Here is an 18791-nt window from a genome sequence, read left to right on the forward strand (position 1 = left end):
ACCCAGAATTTAAAAAATATTCTTTACTATAAAAATTTTAATTAGGGAACGTATTATTTTTTACATGACACCTTTTGAGAAAGAGGGACTTGTAATATGGGGCAAATGAACAATTTCTAAGAAATGGGCATATGACTCTCAGTACAATGGACAAAATTCCCTCCAGTCGGCCTAGCAATACAAAGGGAAAGAAATGAGGGGGCCCACAGGCCACGGCCCACTTTTCTCCGTGGTGGGGAGATCCAGCTAGAGGTCCGGCCCACAAGTGGCCCGTGCCCCGTGGGACGGTGGGATTGCAGAGCGCGTGGGCGGAAACAACAGTTTAGTACCACCTCGCTCACGCAACGACGCGACGACTTGCTTATAAGCTGCTGCGCTGAGGCTCAGGTTGTCCCTTCGGGGACATCCGATAAAATTGGAACGATACAGAGAAGATTAGCATGGCCCCTGCGCTTGATGACACGCACAAATCGAGAAATGGTCCAAATTTTTTGAGGTCGCACTGGCCCCTGGCGGTGTAGTTTTTTCTTACGGATGAGTCCCTCGAGCTAGTTTTTGTCTTACGTACTGGTCCCTGTCCTGTTGCATTGTACATTTTGATTTCCTTTGCAGTTAAGTCCTTGTATATCCTCTGCAGTTAAGCCCCTGTATATCTAACCTTTTCTTTTCTTTTGCATCCTGTATATCTATTTTTGGTTAAACTGTTTCTTGTCGCTCTAGTTCCTGTTGGGCGCTTTAGCTTGGGTGTCCTTGCTTTTTTTATTATGCTTCTCTGTTTTTGTTTTTAATAATTGTTTATCCAGCACTAAACAGTAAGCACCATCATCAATCAGTAATAGTGTAATACTAAACATAATTTGCTACATTGCAAAAATGTGCCATGATTAGAGGACAACTTAAAAACTTGGTAATTGATAGAGGACACTCTCAGTTCAACTAAAAGAGAGAAATTATTTATTAATATGCGAGAATGCCCATGCAACCACTTGTAACATGGGTGTTGAGTGAGAAAATTAGAAATTATTCAACACTAGATCTGCATTGCCCCAAATAAGGTTAGCATGCATCATATTTCATCTTCACTTCAACGCTAGGTTAGATGCTTTTGACTCTAAGGACATTCTCATCTTTTCTATATAAATACGTTTTTAATTAGGCTAAAAATATCCCTTAACAAATTACTAGTATTTAATGCCCTTTAACCATAGCAAAATTTGAGAAAAAAATCGTAGGCACGCAAAATAACAGTGTGTCCATATGTACCCAAAAATAACTTCATCTGTAAACAAACTAGTTATTGACTAGTTCCGGGGCACATCGAGAGCATAGATCCGTTCCTGTTCGACTAAGGACCTTCACAATGCGGTGAGATAGCATTCAGCCTCACCATCCCACCGTCCCATATTAGTCGGGCCCACCAAAACCAAGCACGCGCGTCTAAAGAAGGCTCCCCGTTCTTGATCTGCGACGGTTTCCTTTTCCTCCTCTTGCGCGCACCGGTTCTTTATCTGTGCCAGTCGAAGGAGGAAGCCATGAGGTATCGTTTCCTCTGTTGCTTTTTGATGATTCGATTCAGTTTTGGTTGTCTTTGTGGTGATTGCATTTGATTGGGTGGAAAAGGTTTGATTTTGTGTGGTATGCTTGCCGCGAGCGGGATGGTGAGGATGCCGGCGGCACACTCCCGCATGTACTACTTCGCGCAGGGCCACGCCAACGGCGGCGGGGCCACGGCGGAGCTTGCCGCGGCTACGGGGCCGTGTGCGCTCCCGGCGCTCGTGCTCTGTCGTATAGAAGGGGTACAGTTCTTGGTCGAACAGGAGTCCGACAAGTTCTTGGATGATCTTTGCCTGCTCGGCGGCGGCAGCGGCGATGCCTCGGAGTCGCTAGAGAAGCACGTTCATCAACCAGAAGAAGCTCGTCACTTGGGACTCGATCATGTTCTTGCCCACTGTGGATCAAGTAGTCTCCATCTGTGTCTTCATACTTTACTAACCTGATTTCATATGTCTTTTGAGGTTCCTCAGCCTATTTGGCAGCCCAAGCGCAGCAAATTGAGGGTTGCATTGCTAGTAAGGCCCCTAACACACTCAATCCCGCTGCCACCACGGCCTCATGAGGGTCCTGAGTCCTGACACTCTAAAAGGAGAACCAAGCCTCTGCATTTGTGCTTTTGCACAAGCTGAATGAGAGAGTAATAAAGCCTATGCAAAATAAGACACCGATAAAGCCTATGCAACATAAGTTTCAGCTATGTCAAAGGGTTATGTGTGATTGAATTTAGACCGTACAGCAATTCAAAAGTAGAAGACGGTAGAGTTGAAATCTTTGTGAAATAGAAGCAAAGGGAAACAATTATTTGTAACTAGATCATAGTAATATCTGTTTTCCAAAGGGATATAGTACATGTTGTAACTATTTGTAATTTCTGAAAAAATGTATCGTATGATATAGTATGAAAGGTAGTACTGTTTTTTCTCTCTTCATATTTTACACCTTAAGTATTTTCTATGGAACAACACTTCGGCAATTTTGTACCTTTAATTTTGAAATCCCTCTTTCCGTCACTGGTGTCCATGCTCATACAGTCATACTGATCCCAATTTCCCATACTCGTGTGCTTCTCGTATGTAGGGAGAAAATGGTTAACAAACTTTATTTATATTGTTCCAAAATAAACTTTATTTATATATACTACTACTACCGTATATTAATCGAGGCAACAACGACGTGACGATGTGACGGACACAAAAAAAAAATATCGTTGGGCAGGTTAGTCTGTTTGCTACTCTACCTAGCTACAACTGTACGTAGTACGTACGTATGCGTCTTTTCTACAAAGATCAAATACGTATTTTGATGATACTCAGATAATCCAGCTAGATAAGCAGCACCTGCCGAGGAGCTTGCCGGCTGCGGTTTTGATTTATAAGAGGATAACAGATAACTACACTATACGTGGATACATATGTCTACGGTTTACCAAATTGTTTAAGGTGGAGTCACATGTGGTTTAACACTGTTACAGCAGTAACCACTTAGTTATAGTGAAAACCGCGCGATTATCGTGAGATATACCGTAGCTTTTTTTTTTTAAAAAAAACAAGGTTACCGACGACCATGGATAACCGTAAACCGTGCATACGCCTAACACGTAGTAGTGCATGGCATCCTCTACGTGTCAGACTCGTATCTGGGCCCACCTGACAGCGAGAGAGAGATGGAATAAGGATATACAAGTCCAAAACGGTGAGAGCGAAGGGAAGGCGGGGAGAAAGCGTACGCCTTGACAAGTCCCTATCGTCACGCCACCACCAAACCAATGCCCGGGCCCACCGGTCGAGAAAAGAAACAACCAACCACCTTACCCGCTCTTCCACCTCCCTCACTGACCACTTGGCCCCACCCCACCGGGCGCGTGGCACGAATCTCGCCGCATCGCCCACTCCCTCCCCCTCTACCCGGAGTGCGACAGGCTGACAGGTGGGTCCAGGTATAATCAGAGTCCACGTCGTCCTCCGGATGTTCCAACTTCCAACGAACCTCACGCGACCCATCGTCCAGCCCAATACACTGACAGGTGGGCCCACAGGACAGCCCACGAAGCTCGCGGGCTCCGGGCCCCGCACGTCATGCACTCTAGGGTAGAAGAGAGCTCTGTGTATTTACGGCGCTAGTATCCGAAGCCACTTCAGATTATATTATTATTATTATTATTAGTATAAAAAAATTGCTGTATTAATAAAACCTCACCCCCTCGCCGCCTCGTCGTCGTCTACCTCCCACCACACGCGAAGAACCAAGAGATTTTTCTTTTTTTTTTTCCTCTTCTATTTAATTTAATTCGAGGAGGAGAAGAAGCAGAGGAGGAGTAGTAGGTTGGGAGAGGAGGAGAGGCATTGCCGATGGGCTCGGTGGCGGACGATGCGGAGATCACCGGCCCGCTCCTCGCCGCCGCCGGCGGCGGCGGCGGTGACAGCGCCGCGGCGGCGGGGGTGGAGAGGGTGCCGGCGTGGAGGGAGCAGGTGACGGTGCGGGGGATCGTGGTGAGCGCGGTGCTGGGCGTGCTGTTCTGCCTCATCACGCACAAGCTGAACCTCACGGTGGGGGTGATCCCGTCGCTCAACGTCTCGGCGGGGCTGCTCGGGTACTTCCTGGTGCGGTCGTGGACGGCGGTGCTCGGGAGGCTAGGGTTCGTCACCGCGCCCTTCACCAAGCAGGAGAACACCGTCATCCAGACCTGCGTCGTCGCCTGCTACGGCCTCGCCTTCAGCGGTATGTGCGTGCGCGGGAGAGGGAGAGGGGAATCTTGGGCTTTGCTTGTCTACTAGGTGGAGGAGATGCGATTCTGGGTCTCACTTTTGACCGTCCAAGCTGTCGTGCCGTGGTTGGAGAAACGAGATGCTCCCCTTTTATTTTTTAGTTAGTTCTAGAATTCGATGAACATGATTAGTACTACTGATTAGTAGTACTTCCCCTTTTGATTTTAGTTAGTAGTACTGATTAGTATTATGTGGGATTATGACGTTTGTGTGTTGAATTTGGGTGCTAGAGTTTTAGAGGTTCTATAAAGGTCGGACTTCGCTTCTTATCATGTTTTAGTTTTGACTGTTTGAGGGACCAAAATGTTACTAGTATTAATATGTGTTCTGCTTCATGGATTTTCTTCTGCTATAACCTGTTAGCGTGATTAGAGTACATCGAGTCATCAAATAGTGATATAACATGACAAGGCATAGTATTTTTGTTTCACTTTACCAGTTTATGAATGTTATTCTCGGGGATCAAGTTGTGATTCATTTGTGTGGGTGGTATATATTCAGAGGGAAATTCTAAGTTTCGCACCATAAATTTCTGACATTGGTGCTTCACTGCAGTATTGGCCACTATAGTTGATCCTTTCATGTTGAGTTCAGATTATCATTGCTATTTCTATGTTGTTGCAGGGGGTTTTGGGTCATATATGCTTGCAATGGATCAGAAAACATACGAACTTATTGGGCCAGATTATCCTGGTAACAGGGCGATCGATGTTATGAATCCTTCATTGGGTTGGATGATCGGGTTCATGTTTGTTGTTAGCTTCCTTGGACTATTTAGTCTTGTTGCACTGCGCAAGGTATTCATTTATATCTTGGAATCACACATCATCCATTATGTTTATCTAAATAGATGTTCTTTTTAATGTACTAGAGTAACTTGGACAGTTCTTTGTCTAATTAATGCTATAACTAGAGTCTGTTTTGGTGCTTGTTAGGTAATGGTGATTGATTACAAGTTGACCTATCCCAGTGGAACTGCGACAGCTATGTTGATAAATAGCTTCCACACTACCAGTGGAGCAGAGCTTGCAGAGTAAGATATAGATAAGCATTGTTCTTAAATTTTGTACAGTATAGATGTGATGCACATGCACATGAAGATATTAGACGTGCAGTGCAGTGCAGGCACTCTCATTTGTTCAATTTGTAATTTTTTTACTATGTCTATAACATATTATAAAGGATTCCTCACCTTGTCATGACCGTATTGATGGCTTTAGGATGTCAATATGGTAACACTGAATAATAAAAAGAATGATTGCTACGTGCTTGTACTGTTTATAAAAGACAGCCCATCTTTTACCATTGATTATCTATTTTTAGTGGCATCTCCGAACCATCAGCTGGCCATCTTTCAATTCTGTGATAGCCATTTAAATCTAATTGATCTTCTTTATATGTATAAACGTCAATAACTTCCCGTGTAACAAAAAAAAAGCTTCTGTCCAATAGGTACCTTTTCCATCTATACTGAATTTTTGTGTCAATATGATTATGCGATGAATTAGCAAGTGTTAATCACAAGGGTTTATATGTTTATCTACTTATCTGCCAGTTACTTCCTTCTGCAATAAATTTGTAAATAAAGCATACTCTTTGGACCTGAAGATCTTAAATAAAGTTCATCCCCACTAGTTGATAATAGAATTTTCAGTTGCTGCAATTTGTAAGTTTTAACCAAACTGCTTCTCTATGGTTGCAGAAAGCAAGTTAGTTGTCTCGGAAAGTATTTGAGCATTAGTTTTTTCTGGAACTGCTTCAAGTGGTTCTTCAGCGGCGTTGGGGATTCTTGTGGTTTTGACAATTTCCCATCTCTGGGACTTGCAGCATTTAAGAACACGTAAGTTTTCAGTTCTATGTTTTGCTATTTTTCATAAATTCACAAGTGGTGGCTGTAGTAACTTAGTATATTTCGTATCGTCAAATGAAACAGCTTGTCTCTTCAACTGGTACTATGCATTTTACATACAGAAAACTTACCTGTTTCCACTTTTGTAGGTTTTATTTTGATTTCAGTCCAACCTATATTGGATGTGGTCTTATATGCCCACATATTGTTAACTGCTCTACACTTCTTGGAGCAATCATATCTTGGGGTTTCCTCTGGCCATATATATCTACAAAAGCTGGGGACTGGTATCCAGCTAACCTAGGAAGCAATGATTTCAAAGGGCTATACGGATACAAGGTATTTTGACATAAGCTATTCACCTTTTTCATGTCATGTATTTTATTCATCGACAATCATCTGTGCATCTTGACAATCCATCAAACCGTCCTTTCTCTTGAGATTTAGAATGAAATTGTGTATAAAAAATCCCATAAACGAAAATCACCTTTTACCTCTCCATGCTTAACAAACCCACTAAATCTGAACAACTGGAAGCTACTGTTGTGAACATGAGAATTGCATTTATGGGTGGACATAGTGATCGGCAATTTTGTTAAATACGGGCAAAGATTGGAGTTATTGGGAAAAAAAATGTCCATACTGAATAACATACAGATGGTACACCGAGCTTTGAAAAACTGTTCTTTGGGTTCACATACTGTATCAGTCCTTGCATCTTCTTGCTCAGCAACTGCTAATTCTGTTCCTGCTTTCCAGGTTTTTATATCTGTATCTGTGATACTTGGTGATGGTCTTTATAACCTCATCAAGATCATCTATGCTACTATCAAGGAAGTAATGAATGCACGGTCGAAGCAAGGAAGACTTCCCCTTGTGCGGGTTCACGATGGTAAGGCAATATTCTTACTGTATGGTGCACATCTACCAACAAATGACGTACCATTAATCTGATTTTTCTTTTATTTCATTCTTTCAGATGATGAAGGCTCTAAATTATCAGCTGAAGAAAAGCTTCGGAATGACACGTTTCTAAAAGACAGAATTCCATCATGGTTAGCAGGATCAGGTTATGTTGGCCTTGCAGCAATCTCAACAGCAACTGTGCCAATGATCTTCCCGCAGGTCAAGTGGTACCTTGTCCTGTGTGCCTATGTTGTAGCTCCCCTGCTCGCCTTCTGCAACTCATACGGCTGTGGCCTCACAGACTGGAACCTTGCGTCCACGTATGGAAAGATTGGCCTTTTTATTTTTGCCTCCTTGGTTGGCCGAAGCGGTGGCGTGATTGCTGGCCTAGCAGCTTGCGGTGTTATGATGTCCATCGTATCCACCGCTGCCGATCTCATGCAGGACTTCAGGACTGGTTACCTGACCCTCTCTTCACCAAGGTCCATGTTTGTGTCACAGTTGATTGGGACCACCCTTGGCTGCATCATCGCCCCTCTGACCTTTTGGCTCTACTGGACTGCTTTCGATATCGGCAATCCTGATGGCATGTTCAAGGCTCCATATGCCGTCATCTACCGTGAGATGTCAATCCTGGGTGTCGAAGGATTCTCAGCGCTGCCCCAACATTGCCTGGCGATCTGCTCGGTCTTCTTTGTCGCAGCTATTTTGATCAACCTCCTGCGGGACGTCACTCCGAAGAGCGTCTCCAAGTTCATCCCGCTCCCGATGGCTATGGCTGTCCCATTCTACATTGGGGCGTACTTTGCGATCGACATGTTCGTTGGGACGGTTATCCTGTTTGTCTGGGAGAGGGTGAACCGCAAGGAATCTGAGGACTTTGCAGGCGCGATTGCATCTGGTTTGATCTGCGGTGATGGGATCTGGAGTGTTCCATCTGCGATATTGTCCATCATGAGGATTGACCCACCAATGTGCATGTACTTCAAGCCATCCCTTACCAGCTGAAAATAGCGCAAAATCCGTTGTTTATTTGGATGCCAAAATAGAAAAGAATTTTCACATGTATATATTTCTCTCTGTTGTAAATTAGACTGCGCAAAAGTGCAGTAACTTTGTTCTTTCTGTTAATATATTTCTCTCTGTTTATGATATGTTCATTACTGAACCAAATACCAGAATATCCATACTGATTTGTTGATTCGTTAATTTGCTTATTAAAGTGGCTCCACCTAAAATGGTCTGCTGCTGGGAGATGCTTTTGGCTTGAAAATTCTTTCTGTTCTGCAAAAATATAAAACTACGACTTATCGTCTCATGTTAGCTGGAGACGTGAGATTAAAAAGTCAGCTGCTGCAGACATTTTGTATTATCATAAAGCCTTGTTGGCAATAGATGAATTTTGCTGGATTTTTTAAGGATTTTGACTAAATCCTGTATTTGAAAGGAGCCCTTAAAAGATGCCAATAGAGGATTTCTAAATTGTTTCTAATAAGAAATTGGTTTAACCTTAATCGCCGTTCATCTTTGCTAGAGAGCAGTTTTTCTATTAAGAATTTCATCAACTTCCTCCGTCACAATTTGGAATTCAGTGGAATCAAAATTTGGAGTTCTTTAAGATGATCACTCTAGCAAAACTCAAGTTTGCTCGAAAGGGCTTCCTGGAGGTTTTCTTCTTAGCAGCATAACACATTTGGAAACAACGAAACGACTTAATCTTCTAGAATATTCAGCCCTCCTTCCAAGCTTGGAGATCACTTTTTGTGAAAGAGGTTCTTCTGCATATGTGCAGAATGAAGGATCCCTTAAAACAAATTGTTTCCGATTGCTTACAAACTTTATAGTTTTTGTTTGGTTTCTTTCCTCTGTTACTTTGTAAATATTTTTTGAGTTCTATAAAATTACATTGTTGGGCAAAGCCCTGGCAGTATTTTCGGTAAAAAAAAAACTTCCTCCGTCACAGAATAAGTTAATCTAATACGGGACGTGAGTACTAATATATCACATCCCGCATAGATAAACTTATTTTCATCTGTTCAGATTTATACTAATGTGTCACATTCTTGTACTAGGGGTGTGTTTAGTTCACGCCAAAATTGGAAGTTTGGTTAAAATTGGAACGATGTGACGGAAAAGTTGGAAGTTTGTGTGTGTAGGAAAGTTTTGATGTAATGGAAAAGTTGGAAGTTTGAAGAAAAAATTTGGAAAACTCGGAGACGACTCCCGGTCGGGCGCCCGAATGGGAGGGGGTAAAATCGGGCACTGGTGTCAGCATGATGTCATCACCCGATTTACGTGCAAAATTACTTTAAACTGATTTTTCTCTTAAATTACTTATCCAAATCATGATCCGATTGCACTATTAAATTCATTGCAATTAAATATTCAAAACAAGACTACACATGGATATATTCCGACGGAAAAAAATTAGCTTATTATTGAATTATTTTTAAAATATCGGAATTGTTTCACTAAGTAGATCGAAAATGTTTCATTCGTTTAAATCGGGTGTTGTTTCACCTTATATAAAAACAATATTTCAGCAAATAACGAAAGAATGTTTTAGTTCATTGCAACATTAGATCTATACATAGTGAAACATTGTGAGTACACTAGGTGAAATATTTTTCGGTGGAACAAAAAAATAATCCAACTTCCCTTAATAGGGGGTTTCCAAAATATGTGGGTTTTTTTTTGTTGCAATGGAATGTTTCGTTCACTGCAACATTAGATCTATACATAGTGAAACATTGTGAATACACTAGATGAAATATTTTTGGTAGAACAAAAAAAATAAACCAAATTCTCTTAATAAAGAGTTTTCAAAATATGTGGGTTTTTGCTGCAATGGAGTTGTTTGTGTGTGAATAAGTGATAGGTGGGGACATGGGACATGTGGTGGGGGCCCAGATGGGCCGATACGCGTGTGATGGGGGGGATGGGGGAGCGACCGATTTACTCTCCCCGAATTAGTCGACTGATCTTAAGTATTTTCGATTAAACTCGGCCTAGGTTAACTTATTTTAAAACGGAGGTACAGTAATCTACACCAAAATTTTAAAAAAGTTGAATGTGAAAATTTTGAAAAATTGACCTCAGGAGTCCAGATGGGTAGTCGTCAACGAGAAGGAAGAAAAAGCAACCAAAATCCTCTCTCGCGCGCGCCAAATCCCCCGGAGATGCCGCCGCCGGAGACCTCGTCGGCGGCGGCGCCGTCTCCTCCTTCCCCTGACCCCCTCGCCTCCCCGCTCCTCCTCCACCCACGGGAGCGCGAGATTGACCCCGCCTCTCCCCCTCCCCCGCCGCCGCCGCCGTGGCGGGATCAGCTCACCCTCCGCGGCGTCGCCGTCGCGGCGGTCCTGGGGTCGCTGCTGTGCGTGGTCATCCACCGCCTCAACCTCACCGTCGGGGTCATCCCGGCGCTCAACGTCGCCTCGGGCCTCCTCGCCTTCTTCCTCGCCACGGCGTGGCGTGGCGCCGCCGCAGTGCTAGGGCTCGGCCACCACCGCGGGAGGCCGTTCACCAGGCAGGAGAACACCGTCATCCAGACCTGCGCCATCGCCTGCGGCAGCCTCGCCTTCAGCGGTACGAGGCTACAGGGACTCCCCCGCTCTGGTTGAATTCTGCTATTTCGAGAAATCATTTTTTTTGGCCCCCTCTATTTTCAGATCAGAGACAAAAGGGTGCTAAATTTGTTGCTTAGAGCATTTTTAGTGATAATTATGAGCTATTAACATGAATTGGAAGTGTTTTTCTAGTGTTAATTGCTGCAATTTTATAGTGGATTTCTCATTTCTGGAGTAATTATAGAGCATTGTGTTCTTTCTTGTTAGGGTGCTCGTCCTCGTATATCTTTGCGATGGACCGGAAGACGTATGAGCTTGTGGGACAAGACTATCCAGGTAATCGTATGGAAGACATAAGAGATCCTTCTCTTGGTTGGATGATCGGTTTCATGTTCCTCATCGCTCTCATCGGTCCATTTAGCATTGTAATGCTGCGAAAGGTATTACTTTTTCTTGTCGAGAAATCTCGGAACTGCAAAATAAGAAGGAAATGATACTGCTGAATAATCTGCTTAATTTCTTATATTGCAGTTCATACACGTTACACTGTACGTCGTAGTGCTGATAAATCAAGATGCCACATAGAACTTTTACCTCTTAGGCCTTAGCTGCATAGTGCGTGCAGTTCTAGTTCTTATTAATCAAGATGTTCTGTATACTATTGCAGGTAATGGTAATTGATTATAAGCTCGCATTCCCTGGTGGGACTGCAACAGCTCTAATGATTAATAGCTTGCATGGAAAAACAGAAGCTGATCTTGCAGGGTAACGCAATGGGTACTCAAGAAAGATTTTAGAATATGACATCATATCTTTTACACTTCAGTTTTGCAAGTTTTTTCATGCTGAGGCAGGAGTCAAGAACTTACTCTTCTACATTGGACAACTAGTCAAGTAAATACATATGACATGCCATGCCATTCATGAGGCATGATTTCTAAATCTACCAACCTAGTGATTGGCACAAAATCATGCAAACTTGTATCCATGCTTACTTGGAAATACTTCATCTCTGCACACTGTTGTAGTGTTGTTCTTGCTGGATCTGTTCTCAGTCCTATGCACTTGGTGCCAAAAGAATATATGCGCAGAAACCAAATGCAAAGATGTTCTATAGTCTATAGAAATTCCTCATATCTAACTTAGTGATCCCACTGTCAAATCAATTTTGGGGCCAAGCAGTACTTATAAGCGTACATTTGAATTGCTTGAATTAAATATGTACACAATGAGAGCCTAAGGTTTGAGTCTGATTTTTTTTTAACACAAGACAAGTGATAAAACAAAGTATATTACACAAAATGCAATTTTTATTTGTACTCAAAGAATTTCGGTGCATGTTTGTTGTATGAAATGTTGCAGTTTAATTGGTTCTGCAGCCATTTTTCCTATTTTACACCTTCTGTTATTCTGTTGTTTTGCAGAAGAAAAGTTCATTGTCTAGTCAAGTACATGAGTCTTAGTTTTGGCTGGAGCTTCTTTAAGTGGTTCTTCAGTGGAGTTGGTGATTCTTGTGGTTTCGACAATTTCCCATCGTTTGGAATTGAAGCTTTTAAGAACACGTATGTTCTCAATATTCTTTTCTTCTCTGTATCCTTCTCCACAAATTTATCAATGTGACTGTCCTCAGTGCTTTGATTAGTGGCAATAAGCTATGGATGATTGTGGGATGTATTTCATCTTTCTAGATGTTATATCTACCATTTATTTGTAATCTCACCTTTTTTGTCACCAGGGACAATCTGCGATCACAAGACTTACTCTTTTAGATAATATGTACAAACTCGGATGGACTAATTCATTTTAAACCATTCTCAGAACAACAATTGAATAATTCCTATCACCATTAATTGACCATTCAATTTATTAAGAACAGAAGGTGCATTACCGATGAGTCAATGACTATCGTATGCCATATGATATATTTATATCTTTTGTAGCTTACTGGTACAAAGTACAAGTCATTTTGCAATAGTCATCCACATTTTCCAGTAGCAGCATGTACTCATTGTAAGTTATAATATGTAATGTATGATCATATTCAGAACATCACATGTGCCAACCAACTTGAGAATGTCTTATTTGCCTGAAGTTCTCTTTCTCATATGCTGGCAGGTTTTATTTCAACTTTAATCCTAGTTATGTTGGGTATGGTCTTATTTCCCCCCATATTGTCAACTGCTCAGTTTTTCTTGGGTCAGTCATATCTTGGGGTTTTCTTTGGCCATTTATCGCTAAGCAAGCTGGTGATTGGTACCCAGATAACCTTAGTAACACTGACTTCAGAGGCCTATATGGGTACAAGGTACATATATTTATCCTCGTATCCATTAAATTGATGATGGTCCTCGCTGGGTCCAATTTTGAGCAACTATTTTTGAAATTTAAAAATCTTTCATTGGACCTCTTTGAAGAGATTCTCTTGGCAACCAACATTCCTACTGTTAGTACTCAGTACCACTGAAGTAATATGGTCTCAGGGAATTTGTTTTTCTTTAATATATTTAACAATTTTGTAAAATAAAATTTTATGTAAATGATAATGCATGATCTTCTCATAATTGTATTATATCCCCACAGGTTTTCATAGCAATTTCTGTCATACTTGGTGATGGCCTCTACAACTTGGTAAAAGTATTCCTTATTATTGCAAAGGAAATATGTAATGCACGATCAAAAGAACATGACCTACCTGTTCAGGCTCTACTTCAAGGTAGCATGAATAGCTCATGACATTTTTGGCCTATGTTTATCTGTTCTACAATATCTTGGCATTTTTCTTCACTAATTCAGACTAATTCTTGGAGTTTTACTGTTTTTGGCTTTAACTATGCACTTATTTGCTTGCAGAATATCATCTCTCATTTGTCCTAATTTTGAGCACTGAAAATGTTTGTTGGTATTTTTCAGATGATGACAGTTCCAGACAATTATTGGACGAGAAACTTCAAACTGAGATATTCCTTAAAGACAGCATACCTACTTGGCTTGCTGTTTCTGGTTACATTGTTCTTGCAGCAATATCTACCGTGGCTGTACCCATCATATTTCCCCAACTGAAGTGGTACCTTGTCCTTGTCTGCTACTTCCTTGCTCCTGCCATTGCCTTCTGCAACTCTTACGGGATGGGCCTCACAAACTTGAACCTTGCACCCACATATGGCAAGATTGCCCTCTTCGTGTTTGCCTCGCTTGTTGGCAGTGATGGTGGTGTCATTGCTGGCCTTGCAGCATGTGGTGTAATCATGTCAATCGTCTGCTCCGCAGCGGATCTCATGCAGGACTTCAAGAGCGGTTATCTCACCCTCTCCTCGCCTCGATCGATGTTCATTTCCCAGATGATCGGTGTCGCCCTCGGGTGCATAATCGCTCCACTCACACTCTGGCTCTTCTGGACAGCGTTTGACATCGGTGACCCTGACGGCGAGTACAAGGCCCCATTTGCCATCATCTTCAGGGAGATGGCCATCATCGGCATCGAAGGCTTTGCGGCGCTGCCAAGGCACTGCCTTGAGATCTGCTGTGTGTTCTTCTTGGCAGCACTGATCATCAACCTCATGAAGGATGTTGTACCAAACCATGTCTCCAGGTTCATCCCCATTCCGATGGCGATGGCCGTGCCATTCTACATTGGCGCGTATTTCGGCGTGGACATGTTCATAGGGACATTGATCCTGTTCGCCTGGCAGAAGATAGACCGGAGAGAGGCTGATGACTATGCGGTGGCAGTTGCGTCCGGCTTGATCTGTGGAGATGGGGTCTGGAGCATTCCTTCTGCTGTTCTGTCTATCCTGGGAGTTGATCCACCGATCTGCATGTCCTTCAGGCCATCTTCAGCTTCTGTATGAGACGATGGATCAAAACTTTGGAGTTTTCATGCGGTTATATGATTGAAGCTGAGCCTCTGTAAATGCATTCATACAAAGTAGATTTGTGTTGTGTATATTTTCTACTTCTGTGTACAATTGTGTAGAAAATGGGACATTGGAATTTAGAGCCGTTGTCCACGATGAACAGAATGAAATGCGGTGCTGTATATATCTAAGTAGACCGACAGATTTTTCTTTTCCCCCAATTGTTCGGTCTTCAAGCAGTTTGTAAGTTGATATTTTATTTCCAATCCCCAAGATTGTCACCTTCCAAATTAGATATATCAGCCCTGTACAAAAATTTAAATGTAACACAAGATGTGATAGTACTTTTAGTTTCTATGTATAAAATTCTTATGTATAAAAGTGGCATTCATAAAATTTCCCTCCTATTACATATAAATTGGGTATTTGGATTAGTTATGACTGTCCCTGTTCGTTTCCTCTGAAATTTGAGGATAAACTTTTGGGTTAAAATGGCACGCTTTTCAAACTGCTAAACGGTGCATTTCGTGCAAAAAATTTCTATATGAAAGTTGTTATAAAATATCAGATTAATCTATTTTTCAAGTTTGTAATAATTAAAACTCAATTCATCACACGTTATTACCACCTCGTTTTGTGTGAAACACTTAATCTTCATCTTCATCTATGCTTAAACGAGGTTTACAATTTCGGATCGAAATTTCAGAATCCCAGTAAAATGTATTTCCAATCGAGCTTCTCGTTTGGCAGAGAGGGGAATAAAATCCAAATTCAGTAAAAAAAACCGTGTTCATAATTTTCTGAATTTTGTTTTTTTTTTGGTGTGTGTGGGGGGGGGGGGGGGGGGAGCCGGCAATTATTTTTTTTTTTGGAAGGAGGGATGTTTGCTCATCCAAATGTTTTTTAACATTTGGAAACAATGAAATCCAGTTTAATCCTCTTTAATTGAGTTCATATTCAATTGATACAAAATTGGTAAATTCTCTCCTTACTATCTCCACCTCATTTCGAAATACAAAGATACATAATTAAAAATTGCTACTATTCTAGAACGCATGATGGACCTTTTAATTTATTATTACTATTTATATCGCGGAGGATATTTTTAATCTTCTCATATCATAATCTTAGATTAGATTATTAGTTCCTCGGTTTGCTGCCCGAACTGACCACATGATCAATGTGATGGCCCAGCCCAAATGCAACACAAATCTCACACTCGGCCAGCTGCCCTAGAAAGACCCTCAAGTCGTTGTTCATCTTAATGGCCTAGGAACTCTGGTGCGAGAGAAATGCCTGAATCTTCAGACAACAAGCTTCCATGCCCGCTATCATCATCGCCAAAATTAAAGAGGAGGCGCGAACCTGGATCGCGGCGGGAGCTGCAAAGCTCACAGAGATCATCCCAACAGGAGAGTAGGCGTCTTAAACACTTCTTTTGCGGGCCGGCTCCTTTCCTGGACTTTGCAAATACTTTGTGACTTTTGTTTGTGTCCAGTTTTTACTCCTTTTTTATCTTTATCTTTACCACTATAAAAATTTAAGATATTTTTGTCGGTATTTTGGTACGTCATCTGTATTTTAGCCGGTTTTTAAGTTCGTTCGCTTTTGGAAATATAGATATGTGTATGAGTCAGATTTTAAGTTTGTTTGCTTTTAGAAATAAAAAAGAAGTCGTATAAGAAATTTCTTTAAAAATAACTTGCATACTAATTTGATATGAAAGTCGGACTTCTCATTGCAGCTCATGATTTTTTTTTTAAAAAAAGCGAATTCCCATAATAAATTTTATTCCAACTAAACCGTATAATAATAATAAGATTAAAATAGTATTCATCCATTACAACGCACAACGCACGAATATTTTTTCTAGTGAATATAAAAGTGACAACACTTTTACCCTTCTTTCAAAATGAAAAATTGTGTTGGCCCAGCGAGGCAGAGCAACCTGTTGTGTGTAGAAGGCTCACGGCTACCCCCCTGCTCGCCTTTGGACACCGCGCCACGTGTCCAGCCACCCGTGACGTGTCGCAACGGCAGGACACGTGGTGCATTCTCATGCAGCGGCGCTAGGCTTCTCTCCCTCACGGCCTCACCTCGCGCACACACGAGCTGCACAGTGCAGAGCTCAGATCAGCAATTCAGCATACGTACGACGACGAGGAAGAAGAGGAGATCGGAGGAGGCAGGCAGCTGCCGAGATCGATCGACCGCCATGGAGACGCTGAGCATGCTGAAGGTGGGGTACACCCTGCTGCGAAGCGAGACGCCGGCGACGGACCTCGTCAACGCCTTCATGGACTGGGCGGCGCGCCGCTCGCTGCTCCTCCTCGCCGTCTTCGTGCCGCCCTACCTCGCCTACAGGCTCGCCTCCTCGGCGCTCGCCGCCGCGTCGCCGGAGGACGTCGCCGGCAAGGTCGTCCTCGTCACGGGCGCCTCGTCGGGGATCGGCGAGCAGGTCGCGTACCGGTACGCGCGGAGGGGCGCGCGGTTGGCGCTGGTGGCGAGGAGGGAGGCGAGCCTGGGGGAGGTGGCGGCGAGGGCGAGGGCGCTCGGCTCGCCCGACGTGCTCGCCGTCCCCGGCGACGTCGCGAGGCCCGACAACTGCCGACGCTTCGTCCAGGCCACCGTCGAACACTTCGGCCGCCGTAAGTGTCATTCTTTGCATGCGTTTTTGCCTGAATTTTGCAGAGACTGTATTGACGGACCTGCATGTTTGCCTGAATTTTAGAGTCTGAATTTATCTCTTTTCGCATTCGTGCAGTGGATCATCTTGTGAACAATGCTGGCTTGGCCAACGTGTGCTGGTTTGAGGAGGTGCCAGATGTTGCTAATTTCAAACAAGTCTTGGTACTACTGCATTTTCCTCTACTACTACTATTTCATACTCCTGTCTTTTTCTTCTTTCTTGATTCAACTCACAGTCAAGTGAGTCAACGGATCGAAGAATTTGATGATGTTAATGAAACACAGTACAGTTTCAGTTAGAAAATTTAACATGTAATTGATTAACAATCACTTCTCTCACCATTTGAACCACCATGATACATGCATTACCATCAGTATGTCTAATATATTGATGTGCAATCATTTTACTGAGTTCGTGAAAAATTACCATCAGTATATATGTTCAGTAATCCATGTGACAAACAAAGGATGAATTGAGTTTTGTCAGAACTCTGAATTAATCTGAACTACCTTGTTCAATTGCTGCAGGATGTGAACTTCTGGGGTACGGTTCACCCGACGCACGCCGCTCTCCCCCATCTCAAGGCGAGCCGCGGGAAGATCTTCGTCAACTCCTCGGCATCGGCTGTGCTCGCCATGCCAAGGATGAGTTTCTACAATGTATTAATCGTACATTTTTTACTCCCAACTCTTTTATCTCTACTGGGATTGGAATCATCATGAACACATTACTGGAGTATATATAGATAGTTAGATACTGTTGTGTTTCAGGCTAGCAAGGCCGCGGTGCACAACTTCGCCGAGACGCTGCGGATGGAGCTCCACGGCGAGGTCGGCGTGACGGTGGCGACGCCGGGGTGGGTGGACTCGGAGATGACCAAGGGGAAGCACCTGTCCAGCCATGGCGCAATGGAAGTCGACCAGGACACCAGGGATGTGAGTAACAAGAGGTTTACAGTTAAATTAAACCCATCGCTAATCTGAATATTTCAGGTAATTAATCGTGTATGTCTTTAATTTGTGCTTTTGGTTGTGCAGGCTCAGGTGGGGGTGTTCCCGGTGGAGCGCGGCGAGCGGTGCGCGGAGGCGATCGTGGACGCGGTGGCGCGCGGGCGGCGGCGGGTCACCTCGCCGGCGTGGTACGGGGCGCTGTTCCTGTGGCGGACGATGGCGCCCGAGGTGGCGGACGCGTGCCAGCGCGTGTTCTACCACCGGCGGAGCTCCGCCGCCGGCGGCGGAGGGAGGGCGAGGGCGGCGCTGGAGGCCACCGGCGCCAAGGCCGTGCTGCAGCCGCCGTCGCTGCGCAGCTCGGAGATCAAAGTGGAGTAGATGACGATGTGAAGGCGCGCGGCTTCTTTTGCTGTTGCAAGCTTTGTGTTGAGAAAGAAAAAATGGGGAATAAAAGTTTGGGAAAATGTACGTGCTTGTGGTGATCGATCACTTCCAATGTGTGAAATATTTGTACCTTATTAAATCAGCTTAAATCAGTCATATATATGCTATATTTTCTTCTATATCTAAAATCTTGCCTCGATTAAAGCACGCTGTTCCAGCAGACAGAAATTTTACAGGACTATCAATTGAATTAGCTCGTTCGCTCCAAAATATC

General features: G+C 43.2%; 2 protein-coding genes, 1 long non-coding RNA gene and 1 other non-coding gene across 4 annotated transcripts; all 4 read left to right on the top strand.

Moving 5' to 3' along the window:
* The first annotated feature begins 390 nt into the window (after positions 1-390).
* Positions 391-492, top strand: LOC127772390 (U6 spliceosomal RNA). The gene has a single exon (XR_008017379.1). It is a non-coding gene; the product is annotated as a U6 spliceosomal RNA (small nuclear RNA).
* Positions 493-1341: 849 nt separating this feature from the next.
* Positions 1342-2483, top strand: LOC127771878 (uncharacterized). Its single transcript, XR_008017221.1, has 2 exons — positions 1342-1537; positions 1621-2483. It is a non-coding gene; the product is annotated as an uncharacterized LOC127771878 (long non-coding RNA).
* Positions 2484-3765: 1282 nt separating this feature from the next.
* LOC127770273 (probable metal-nicotianamine transporter YSL6) lies at positions 3766-14890 on the top strand. Its single transcript, XM_052295936.1, has 13 exons — positions 3766-4272; positions 4944-5116; positions 5255-5352; positions 6022-6159; positions 6318-6507; positions 6928-7060; positions 7148-8002; positions 10908-11080; positions 11308-11405; positions 12065-12202; positions 12756-12945; positions 13221-13353; positions 13551-14890. The coding sequence occupies exons 1-13, from the start codon at positions 3903-3905 to the stop codon at positions 14486-14488; spliced, it is 3627 nt and encodes a 1208-aa protein (XP_052151896.1). The 5' UTR covers positions 3766-3902; the 3' UTR covers positions 14489-14890.
* Positions 14891-16670: 1780 nt separating this feature from the next.
* Positions 16671-18578, top strand: LOC127772058 (11-beta-hydroxysteroid dehydrogenase 1A-like). The gene is made up of 5 exons (XM_052298039.1): positions 16671-17142; positions 17259-17344; positions 17711-17842; positions 17954-18118; positions 18221-18578. Exons 1-5 carry the CDS (start codon positions 16710-16712, stop codon positions 18509-18511), a joined length of 1107 nt encoding a protein of 368 aa, XP_052153999.1. The 5' UTR covers positions 16671-16709; the 3' UTR covers positions 18512-18578.
* The last annotated feature ends 213 nt before the right edge of the window (positions 18579-18791 follow it).

This window comes from Oryza glaberrima, chromosome 4 (assembly GCF_000147395.1).
Source record: "Oryza glaberrima chromosome 4, OglaRS2, whole genome shotgun sequence".
Taxonomy (NCBI): Eukaryota; Viridiplantae; Streptophyta; class Magnoliopsida; order Poales; family Poaceae; genus Oryza; species Oryza glaberrima.